Source organism: Echeneis naucrates, chromosome 4, assembly GCF_900963305.1.
Source record: "Echeneis naucrates chromosome 4, fEcheNa1.1, whole genome shotgun sequence".
Classification (NCBI taxonomy): domain Eukaryota; kingdom Metazoa; phylum Chordata; class Actinopteri; order Carangiformes; family Echeneidae; genus Echeneis; species Echeneis naucrates.
The window spans coordinates 21753590-21765924 of NC_042514.1; the positions used below are offsets into that span (position 1 = coordinate 21753590).

At 39.5% G+C, this 12335-nt stretch overlaps 1 protein-coding gene across 3 annotated transcripts in view; it reads left to right on the plus strand.

Moving 5' to 3' along the window:
• Positions 1 to 907: 907 nt before the first annotated feature.
• Positions 908 to 12335, plus strand: part of kifap3a (kinesin-associated protein 3a) — a 29099-nt gene continuing 17671 nt past the window's right edge. For 2 of the 3 annotated variants that reach the window (XR_003840644.1, XM_029499456.1), the window contains exons 1-10: positions 941 to 1020; positions 2020 to 2154; positions 2446 to 2591; positions 2725 to 2783; positions 2865 to 3006; positions 5212 to 5311; positions 6314 to 6438; positions 6614 to 6712; positions 7528 to 7706; positions 10265 to 10427. Coding sequence is in view for 2 of the 3 variants with exons in the window: in XM_029499456.1 (XP_029355316.1) it covers positions 980 to 1020; positions 2020 to 2154; positions 2446 to 2591; positions 2725 to 2783; positions 2865 to 3006; positions 5212 to 5311; positions 6314 to 6438; positions 6614 to 6712; positions 7528 to 7706; positions 10265 to 10427 (1189 nt within the window). In the remaining variant the exon portion in view is untranslated. Of the gene's footprint in view, positions 1021 to 2019; positions 2155 to 2445; positions 2592 to 2724; positions 2784 to 2864; positions 3007 to 5211; positions 5312 to 6313; positions 6439 to 6613; positions 6713 to 7527; positions 7707 to 10264; positions 10428 to 12335 lie in introns of all 3 variants that reach the window. The other variant, XM_029499457.1, reaches the window with a different exon arrangement.

Consider the following 12335-nt stretch of genomic DNA (forward strand, 5'->3'; position numbering starts at 1 on the left):
GTGTCTATGTGGGTTTCCTCCCACCATCCAACGACATGTATGTCTAGGTTAACCATTGATTCTAACCAGTTAACTAGTGAGTGTGAGTGTTTGTTTGTCTTTGTGTGTTGGCCCTGCGATGGACTGGCGACCTGTCCAGGGTGTACCCTGCCCCTCGCTATTGAATTTCTGTAGACATTAGTTCTGATGTATTCTGGACAGGCAGCCTGACTCTGACTGAGGTGCAGAGAAGAGAGTTAAACTGCAGCTCTGCCTCCTGGTCTGGACTCAGGAATGACAGTTTTAACTTTCTAGTAAATTTGGTCAAATCTCTAGATGTGAGAGCAATTTCCTCCACAGTGGGATGGATGCTATGTCTCCTAATCATACCAGGTCTCCCCCAGAAAGTCTTCCAACATCCAACTCATGAACGAACTTCAGGTGCGTTGTGTGTATTCTTCATGTCTATCAGGCAAACTCTTTAGGTGATAGGAATGGTTATCCCGGAAAAAAAAAACCTGTTTCATCATCTTAAAACTGCGATAAAACAAGTGCGGATTAAAAATTTGCCTTTAGTTGTTGTCTCATTGAGTAATGGCGACCCCTTCTAATTCATGAGGGTGTTGTTTGGTTTTGAGTCACAAATGTAATTCTTGGTAGTTTGTCCATTATCTTTGGTAAAGACATTCATGGTTCCCTGGGGGTGAACCCTGTACCTTTTGACATAACAGTGAGAACAGCAGGAGAACATTTCAATTCATTAGCCTATTAATGTTTCATAACTAAGAAAACAGATAAAATTGAAGACAAATCAATGGACAAGCTGCTGTACCGTGAGCTGGAGCATCCAGCCGACCAGTCATCCGACACTACAGGTGGCAGCAGTCTCTCTTCTCTGGCAGCTTCATGGATGAAAAAAAAATCCAAACATCCGCTTTGCTCTCCATTGGTAACAGAACAACAGAAGATAATGTGATGTGCGTTTTGTTTTCGATCCAAAATGGACAATATGCAAGCAGGAAATGCCCCATATTTTAAGAGGTAACGGCTCCTCGCTTGAAGCTAACCCTAACCCTAACCCTTTTTGCCGTTTCTGAAGCCGAAGCTAACCCGTCGTTAAAAAAGCACACACCGACGGGATGCTCAGCTGTTCACTGACACCATGACAGACTCTTTAAATCAACGACTACGTTGTTTTTTATCTGATTATGCGATTGTATTAGGCTTTTTATTTGACAGGTACAACGAGAAACGGCTAACATTAACAATTAGCTCACCCAATGCTAACTGCTAACTTTAGATGTATTCAGGGTGTAGGAGAAAAATCTGTAAATTTGAGAGTCTACGACCAGAGAAGCAACGAGCAAACAATGCGTCGTTTTTCTGCTGATGTTCGTGCCAAAAAATAGTGTTAAGGTGTAGCTTTGTTTGTTAAGAGACCGTCCAAAGGTAAACTGATACCTAACTCTTTCCAGGTTCAGATAGTGACATTAAAATTTGACGCATTCATTGACCATTTTTTTTCCTGTCTATGCTTTAAAAACTGTTCAATAGAACAGTTGCACCTTTTGGAAGTATAAGTTGGTGATATCAAATTAAATGAAATTGGATTTTTAGTAGATTCAACATAAATATTTGTGACTTTATATATAACCAACTGGAAGTTAATTGAGCAGTAAACCAAATGCAAAGAACATATTAAACACATGTAAATAACAAGTAGCATTGAAGGAGACAGTTTAAATTGAAAAACCATTCATTTGAATAAAAATACTTTCGCAGGAAGAGAAATTAAAATATTTAGATGATAGCTGTTTCACGTGCTTTGGTTATTTTGGCTGCGTCCGTTTCATCCCACTGATGGAAATCTGCTTCTTTTTGTGCACGTGGTCATGTGAGAAAGGAAAACAGACAAGCAAAACCCTTCTGTGCGATACAACAGATCGCTGCTTACTTGAAACACATGCCCAAAGCACACTGAATGAATCTGTGATAACAAAGCTGTTGCACACTTTGTGTCTTGTCTGTCTATGTGACTAGCAGGAGAGTGAAAGGCTGTAATCTGGATGTCCATCCCACTGAGAGTGCCCTTGTCATTCAGTATGAAGTGGAGGCAACTATACTGGGAGAGCTGGGGGATCCCATGGTTGGAGAACGCAAAGAGTGTCAGAAAATGTGCGGACAAGCACTAAATAAATTCAGTATTTAGAATTTATAGTCTTACTGTAAATGATCTTTGAACAATGTAAACACATCTTGAAGTGGTTAGAATTGATCGATTGATTCATAAACCCTTTCAGACCAATTGGATCATGTGCAGACCAAGTTTTGATTATATGACAACCAAATCTCACATGATATCTATTGCTAAATCATTGTTTAACAACCTAGCTTATAACTGACAACTTTGAGTCTAATGTTGAGAATTAAAGCTGTGATTTTTAATTGTCTTTGTGCTGTCCTCAGTATTCGCCTGAAAAGCTTGAATGCCCACACAGACACGTCCTCTTTGGCTTTGAAGGTGGTGGAGGAGTGTCGGCTGATTCACCCGTCTAAACTCTCCGAGGTGGAGCAGTTGCTCTTCTATCTGAAAAACCGCAAAGTGCCAGATGGTATGAGTCCAAGTGCTTTACTCTTCTTACAAAAAACACACATACTTTCATGGTTCAAAGCATTCCTCATGCTGAGAGTGAGGTATTTTATCACCAGAGCACGTTTCAGGAAGCTGAATGTTGCTTTTTACAGACAACCAAGAACAGCAACGTGTCTTACCTCGAGACTTCACACCATACGCAGGAGTGGAGGTGGGAATTGGTGTGTGTGCCGGTGTTGAGGTATGTTTACATGAACAGCGGCAACAACATTAGCGTGTTTGTGTCCTCCAGTTGAATGAAGAGGCGAACATCACCAGCATTGATGAGTACGTGGAGCTGCTGTACGAGGGTATCCAGGAGAAGATCAAAGGAGCCACACTCATCTTCCAGCTGGCTTGTAACCCAAACAACCTGGAGGAACTCAACAATAATGGTAACTTTCTACTTTTTAAAGGGCTTGCTCACCCATTTACCCCAAAGGCTGGTTACATTCTGGTTACATTGGTGCATATTTTCTTTTATGTCCACATTTTCTTCCTCATCCCCAGTGTGATGAATATAAATTTAAGTGATGCTGGGCTGCTCACAACACAGAACATTTAAAAAAAAAGTAACCTTAACATCTCTGCAGGACCAATGTTTCTGTTACTCTGGTTAATCCACAAAACATCGAGACAGTGGCATTAAACAATAAAAAATAAAATTCAGTTTCAATGAAAACCCGCTTTTTAATGTTGTATTACTCTACTATGCACTATACATACATACATACATACATACATACATACATACATGTCCTCTCCGTGCCTGCATGGTTTTCTTGCACCGTCCAAAGATATGCATGTTTGTGTTAATTGGGGACTCTAAATTGTCTAATTGTCTGAGTCTGAGTGGTTGCTGGTCTCTGTCTCTGTGTGTTGGCCCTCTGATGGACTGGTCCAGGGTGTACTCCACACCCACCCAGTGTCAGCTGGGCCAGAAACCGATAAGTGGGTGAAGATGAATGATTGAATGAATTAATGAACAAACACACACACACACACGCATGGATTGACGTTCTACTGTTTTGGCTTTTATTAACTTTGTTCAGTGGCTTTGACCCAACATCTCACTTGGAGCCAACACCAATATTTTAATTATTAATATTCACAACGATTTCCCTTTTTCCAATCATAGTACAAAGATAACAGTTTAAGTTTAAGTTGGAGCTGCCTTAAAGTGATGAAACAGCATTCTAAAGAACATGATATCTCTCAGTTAATTATTTAATAATTTTTAAAGAAAAAAGGTGATGAAAGGAAAAAGCCTGATGAAGCAACATATGAAACATGTCATTGTTAATTTAAACCTATGTCTTGCTTTTGCATGTGATGCACAAATCACTTGTGGTTAGTTTTTTTTCTAGTTAATCTAATCTAAAAAGTTTGCCACTTAACTATTGATTTAAAAAAATTACCCAATTTCTCCAGTTTAGTAAACAAAACTGTCTGTCTCCACTGTTTATCATTGTTGTCTATTTTTGTCGCTGTTCGTTCAGAGTAACAGACATATAACCAGAATCAAGATTTTACTTGAAAATTTTTCAGAATTTAACATAAAAAAAGAGCTACAGGAGCTTTTTTTTTTTTTTTTTTTTTTAGCTTTCATGGAAACAATTTAAAAAGACCTTGGGCTCATGGACACAGAGAGATAATTTTTTTCACAACTTTTTATCAAATAAATCATAATCAATGAAGCAGATGCTTGTCTCATTAATGAGTGATTAGTTGCAGCCCAACTCAGATGGTGGTGCACAGGAAATGGAGTATGACCCATCTCTGCTCAAAAATTATCCGTAGCGTCAGATATGAATCTCTATCTGGCTGTCCGTTGATTCCCGGAGCTGTTATCAAGTTCCAACTGAATAAACAAACCCCAGATGAATACACCCATTGGCTGAGTAAGACCCTGAGATGGGATTGAAATACAAGCAAAAAACTAGTAAGTGGACCTTGACATAACTTCTGAACACCAAGTTTTAAATGTTCAAACCTCAGCTGCTCAACTTAACACTGCACTTAGATGAAAATTGTTCCGACAGCCACAGATATTGCCTTGGTGTAGAATCCACTGATTCTTATCAACTTGTTCGCTCCTCTTTGACTTGAAAAGAAAACACAGCTCAGCTCCAGTTCTGTTCCCTTCCATGACAACCGGCCTGTTTCTTCAACAACAGCACGGAGTAATCATCCTCCACAACTTTCACAAGGCAGCACTGCTTCATTTGTAACTGTCTTAAAGCACCGTCAGCTCACTCGAACTGTTGCACCGGATCAGCCAGTGTACTGTTGATTAGAGCTGAGCGTTCGTGTGAACTGGGAGGCCTGGGGTCAGTGTGGAAAGAGGAGACGAAGCCTGGGACTCGTGTCTTTATACCGAGGAGTATCCATAGCTCAAAATCACCAGGAGCCTCAGACCTCATCACATTTTCTCACACCACACTTATTAAAATTAACCTGCAGCTGTGTTGAGCTCTGTTCAATCTGACTGACTTTGTCTGACAGATAAGTTTGTCTTACTTATCTGTAGCTCTGCTTTTCTGTCTTGCCTTCTTTTTTTGTGTCTCTTTGTTGACTCCTGTTTTTGTGTCTGTGGTCAGAGGCGGCCCTTGGAGCCCTGGCCCGTGTCCTGAGGGAGGACTGGAAGCAGAGTGTGGACCTGGCAACAACAATCATCTACATCTTTTTCTGTTTCTCCAGGTAAACATAAACTTTTAGTCTACACAAACATGGAAAGTCCCCTGGTTTTGAAATAATATTGACATATTCTTCATTTTCATGAAAGCCAGACTTAGTCCTTTACTTACATGTACCTGATACACTGCCAACTTAGAGTATTCAAAAGAGCAAGTCAGACCATATCCATAAATCCTAAATCATAGTCATGGGTTGAGGTCAGCGTAGGCAAATTTTGCCCTTCCAGACCAGGCAAGAGGAATGGATGTGTGTCACTTATCAGATGGTCTTGGCAAAAGATAAATTTTTGTTCACACAGACTTATCAGATTTCTGAGCAGAATTTAAAGAGTAAAAAGAGATTTAAAGCTTCTGTGTCTATAAAAAAAAGATCTGTATGTAAATATACTATTGTAAACACTGTTGATTTGATTATCAATGTCCATTGTAGCATTATGATTTCCCTTTACTGGAACTAAAGACATCAAAACCAAAAAACTGACCCAGACCAACAGGAGGCATGTGGTGTATACTCTTATTTATTATTTGTCATAGTTTGATCTCACACAAAGTTGTCTTTGCGCTATTCTTTATAAAATGCTGTGGCTCTCTGCAACGGTAGTCCTCCAGCTCTGACAGTCAACCTAACACTGTGGTTTCACTCTCTGACTGGGGGTTGTGAAACTCTAAAATTAGCTCACAAGAATAATACATAAACGTCTGTCAGAGCTGATTAAGGTTGCAGGAGGATGTGTATGCCTGAAAACTGATCGTCATTCTTGGCTTGTCTCCATCTTCACTGTTATGCTATTTGGATTGTAAAACTGTTCAACTTGGACTGATTTTAAGTCAGACCAGGACACACTATTTGACGGAGTGTGTTTTGACTTTGACAGTTTACTTTGTAAACTACTTCAGGGGTGACGAATTGGGTCATTCCAACGACAGCTCCCAGCTAAAATCCCAAATGTGACTTAAGTTTTGAAAGTCCACTTTTTCCTCTTTCCCTGCTTACTTTGTCCTCTAGTTTCTCCCATTTCCATGGCCTCGTCACACATTTCAAGATAGGGGCCCTGTGTATGAACATCATTGAGCATGAGCTGAAGAGGTACGACCTATGGCAAGATGAGCTGCAGAAGAAGAGGAAGGCCTATATCCTTTCATGTGGCTGACTTTCTGCTATAAAAATTACATAGCATAAACACCATCAGTGTGTTTAGATATTCAATGATTGTAAATGGGGACTGAAGAAGCTAAGTTGGTGGATATTTTCATGGTATAAGAGGAGAAAGCCTGGTGGCTGTTGTGTTTCCTTCACTGATTTCACATGAAGAATTCACTGATAACCAGAATCTGAAGAAAGAGCATGACAAGTCTTTCAGAAAGTACCAAAGCCTTCTGATCAAACAGGAGCAGTTTCTCAGAGGTACTTAAAAATGTAAAAGAATATATTGCAATATGTCATATTCAGTACTTGATTAAAATATCGGTAACAAAGTTGATTTCTTTACTGTTGTGCAGTTTATCCCAATTTTAGCAATAGGTTAGGGTTAGATTTAAGGTATAATCTTTAATTTACACCTATCTTTTTCTATGACTTCTCAAACCAGAGAAGTCAGTGATTTTAATCAGGAAAGCACTCTATAGTTTAGATCTTGGTGTCCGTAGCTCTATATTTAAAGCAAATTAATGATTTTATTCCTCTCATGTTTGTGTCTGAATTTATCAGAGAAATAAGATCAGTAGAAGTGTCAGACGACTCAGAGATGTCCTGAGTCCACTGAGGAGCATTCAACTTGTTTTTAACGTGAAACTGTGGTTTGTTATAGAGGAGTTCTCAATGGAGAAAAACTGGTAAAAACTTCCTTTTCAAAGTCTGGTCGCTGGTTATTGTATACATTCCTGTACACGATGCATATACTTCCCGTTCTTATACTCAGCAGCATAAACTATTTTTCATCAGTTTGTTTTTGTGAGGTTGTTTGATCTGTTTTCAAGATGCTGGCAGTCTAGTCTACACTTAATTAAACTTGGTGTGGTCTCAGGCTGCTGCTGAATAGGGTGCTATGAGCAAATAGTAGTATACTTACTATGATTCCAGGCCAGTTTGTAGAATTAACATCTTCAGACCTGGTGCCTTAGATATAAGATAAATTTGTAATGCCACAGCTAAATGATAGGAAACAGTGAATTCTATGTTGTGAGCTGATTCTGTCCTGTCTGCCATTATTGAACTTGCAGTTGCTTTGTGTCTGCTGCTGAACTTGGCCGAAGACACTCGGACCGAGCTGAAGATGAGGAACAAGAACATTGTGAACATTTTGGTGAAGATTCTGGACCGGGAGGATGAGGAACTGCTGCTGGTGGTCATCTCCTTCCTTAAAAAGCTCTCCATCTTCCTGGAGAACAAGAATGACATGGTGAGAGAGGGAGGTTTTGGGTTAAAGATTCAATGGTAAAAAGGAGAAAGACTTACGAGGTACAAGTGCTTCAAGTGAGGTCTTATCACCTCACTAAAACTCTTGTGTCTGAAGGGGAGAAAATCCCTGCTGCTACCAACAATATTCTGCTGTCCCACCTGCAGATTAATGCTCATGGTGTCACAACCACATGATTAATTGCCATATATTGGTGGAAAGTCTCTGTCCACATAGTTTCGGTCACATAGGGTCTCTTGTGAATGCTAACTGTGTTCTGCTTTCTCTCCATTTAATGGTTCTCTAACAAAACATTCAACCTTTTGTTAATGGATTTGTTTTACAAAATAGACAGTGTAATCCATTGATTAGGTTATAAGTAAGGAGAAACGACTGTCAGAGTCGTTTCTGTAATTAGACTTTCAGTCAAACTTAATTATTTTGCTCTTCTACAAACAACTGTTCTCTGATATTTGAGCTAAAGTTGTCAAATTTAGAGGAAACAAGCTGTTGTTATTTGTACTGCAAAACATCCCCAAGGTCATTTTGACAAATAGCTGGTATCCTGTAGAAACCACACCTATCAAATTTCAATTAAAAAAAAAAAAAAAAAAAAAAAAAGCTTAGAAGCTCCACTTTGAGCCACGTGTCCCACTGCGCTCGTACAGGAGCCTCACCGCTCCGGTTTCCCCTAATCCAGCTCCACCTGGTTCCAATCTCACTCAGTTTGTGGGCCTTTATCAAAGCCAGACCATGTTAGGAACTGGTTTTATCTTCTTGTTTCCCCTTCAGTGCATCTTTGATTCAGATTAAAGAAGCCCTCAGGGCTGGAGCATGCGTCCAACAGGGAAAAAGTGGTTTCAACACTCTCACCAAGTTGAGTGTATCAGTTTACATGAGAGAAAAAGGTTACTCCATTTAAGGAGATGGATGTTTAATTGATTAAAAAAAGATTGATCACATCATGATACAGTATGTCATCATGTTTGATTTACTCAGCAAACATGTTGAGACTTTCTCCTAATCAGATAAGACTTCCACCCAGCCTGATATAATTTTTATAGTACTAATGTCTCTAATGGAAAGGGAATGTCAGTGGTAATTGACACAGGCTGCAGTTGATTACGATGCTTGAGGTCTGGTTTGTAATGGTGTGACTGGAGCTGGTTTCTGTGCACAGTAGCAGCAAGTGCGTTTTAACTGGGAGCAGGTTGCATCACCGTGATGTCTGGCTGCAGGGAGACCACAGGAGAAGGAAGCAGACATATTAACAGGCAGCTCTGGACTGACACTTGCACCGCTGTGTCATCCTGAAAGACACTTCTGCTTTCCTTAAAGACACCCATCAGTTGTGTGTTGGTATTTATGGTAATTGTTGTCATCAGCTCAACACCTCCACCTGCCTGTAGGCCATGTGAATTTTGCTTTTTGGTTGAGACAGAAACACACTGGTCATTTCTCCATATATTAATGAGTTTTTGTGTTTATAAAAGATGGCAGAATTTCATATTTATATCTGCCTGATAACAAGCCAACCTGTTACTTCCGCTAAGCATTTGTGGATTGCAAAGGAGCACAACACTCTTTAATTTGTCTTTTGGCCATTCCTTTAATTCCAACAAATGCATACATTAATTTATCTTCTACTGCTTATCGATCTTTGGGTTGGGGAGTCCCAGGGCCAATCCCAGCTCACATTGGGTGAGGGCAAGGCACACCCTGGACAGGCTGCCAGTCAATTGCAGGACCAACACATAGAGATAGACAGAGACGAACAACAACTCACACTCACACTCAGACCTACGGACAATTTAGAGTCACCAATGAGCCTAAACATGATCTCTTAGGACTGTGGGAGGAAACCCATGCAGGCCTGGGAACTGAACCAATTTGTCCCATTCCAACAAATATTTAATAATATTTGTTAAAGTTTAAAAGTTTAAGGTGTTATTTACCAAGCAGATATATTTAATAATATTTGTTTCCATGACAGTCTGTGCCTGTTCTTTCTCTTGTTGTTTCTATGTCTGTGGAAAAAGAGCCTTCATAGTCAAATCATATTAATCATAAAAATAATAATTTTCTATGCGGTTCAAATTTACATGGAGCAGTAACTTCACTTTTCTGTCACTGACTGATGCTTGCAGAACATTTTTAAATCATTATCAAAATGATTTTCATATAGAGTGAAATTTGTCTTTTTTTTCTCTTTTGCAATTTTATTACTGTAGTTTCAACAGCGTTAATGTTAGAGAGGCTATGAGGAATTTTAACCTGGGATGTTGTGGTTCATGGTTGATGTCTCAAAGCCTCAGCCTGATTTTTGACTTCAGGAGTGATTTTAGTTGGACCAAAGTTTTGTTTCATCACAAATGAAAAATGATTAATTATCCATTGTAACTGAATAATTCATGTCACATTTGAGAACTGAGTTAAAGGTTTTGTAGAAAAACACAAGTAAGAAAAAGGTTTTGGATTCGTCATGAAAAATGCCAAACAGCACAGTTTCCTCCATGTAGTTTTCTTCACTTAACATATGGGACCGTCTGTGTTGCCTGCAGGCTGAGGCGCTTGCTGTGGAGAAGTTGGCCCGGCTGGTTCCCTGCGAGCACGAGGAACTCCTGAGCACCACCCTTCGCCTCCTGCTCAACCTCTCCTTCGACACGTTGCTGCGCAGCCAGATGGCCCAGACTGGACTTATTCCCAAACTCTGCTCACTTCTCGGTAATCAATCACCACTTACCAGAGATCTCCTGCTGGTTTTCCTGGCTGTTTGTGTTTGTGTCTATTCTGTTTGTGTTTATTCCTTCATATTTGTTTTGAGCCTCCTGATTCATTGTATGTGTATGTGTGTATTTATGACGAAATACTAAAGCCAAGAGTGTAGCCAGTGATTTATTATCACTGAGGTGTGTGTGCAGGTGCAGCTCTTACACATATAAAGCCACCTCTAGTGACTCTCAGAAAAGTGACTCTGTGGCCTGCGATCAGAGAATTGTCTCATCGGTAGGGTCATGTGACACAGTCAGAAGCATCTCTGATGGGTCTTTTGAAGCCTCTCAGGGGGCGGCTCGGGTAACGACGCATAATTAATATAATATATTTGTTAGAATAACATGCCACAGCCTCTGCACAAATGTTGTTTTTCTAGGAGCAGGCTGGAGTGGTGGAGGGGTCTTCAGAGATTTAGAGAGGGTTGTTTTTTAGGAAGTAGCGAGTGGGGGTTGCTCATTCAGGAAGTGAGGTGCACACATATTATAAGTGAACTGAAATATCACGCCTGCTCAAGGTTCTGACACTGTTGAGTTTTCCTGTATTTGTGTATTTCCACGTGTGTGTAATTCTCTCTGTATGAGAGCTGTGGCGTCATTAATCATCTGCTCTCTCTGCCAGCTATCCTCCTTTTAACTGACACACTCTGCATGAGGACTCTGGTCTTATCTCCAAAGGGAGAAAACAGGGAGGAGGCAGCTCTGTTGGCCTCCACTCTCTCCTTCCAGACCTGATCATGACCTGAGGCCTCATGATAAGATGAAAGTGGAGTGGGAGTCATCACTTGTCATCGTCACCTCCCACTTGATCCACAACCTGAACAACCTGAACCTAGCAGAAAGTAGTGGAGTCCTCTTTTTCAATTGCATCCACATTTTTTTCATGTCTGCTCTGAAGAGATTAGTTAATAAGCTATTTTATAGCTAAATAATTAATATTAACTAATATTAACTATTTTATAGAAATTGTGAAGACATGCTCAAAACATCTCATGAAAGATGTTTGTAATGTTGCGTGAGTGGATGTAAATGGCAATTAATCTGTTTCAGAGCATGACAGGAATTAACGTAAAAATTAAATATGTACAATCAACAAATAAGAGAAATTCTAACAGCAGAAATATTTCTATTTTCCCTTTAATCATTCTCGGATTTTTACTCTTTTTTTTTTTATTACTTTTGAATTTATTTGTTTGTTCATTTTTACTACTTAAATTCCTGATCAATTAAAAACAAAACAAACATCGTGTAGCTGAAGCTCTTGGTATTGACTGACAGGATAAATTTTGATAATGCATATATTTTAATGCGTTTTTTTAATTTATTTGGAAATATTCATTTGATGATTGTAGACTAAATGTCGTTGGTTTTATTCGAAACAAATAATTTAATGATGTCGCTGTACTCTGGGTAAATGTGGTGAGCATTTTAAAACATTTTCTGAGTGTACAAATCTATTAAAAAACAATCCATGGTTTAATTTATAAAAATAACAAAATAATTAGTTTCAGGCTTAACTTGCACTACCCCAACTTTCTGTTCCATGATGCTGCCTGTTCACAAATTAGGAAAATGAGTGGGGGTGGAGACGTCTTTGAAAGCTTTATGTCCTGTTATGTGGTGATGGTGTTCCCTCTGAAGACCAAATCCACTTTGCTTATTTATCCAAAAAATGCAATAACAATGAAGCAGCACTGTCCACAAACCAATCCCAGACGTCTCTTAATGTGTGCGGGTGTAATTTTACGAAGGTTAGGCAGTTTTAAATCAGGCTGGGGTGTAATTGGAGTTGAGCTCTCCCACCAACTGCCAGTTGGTGGGAGACACTCTTAACAGTGTAGTTAATTCTTCACAGCTCCCC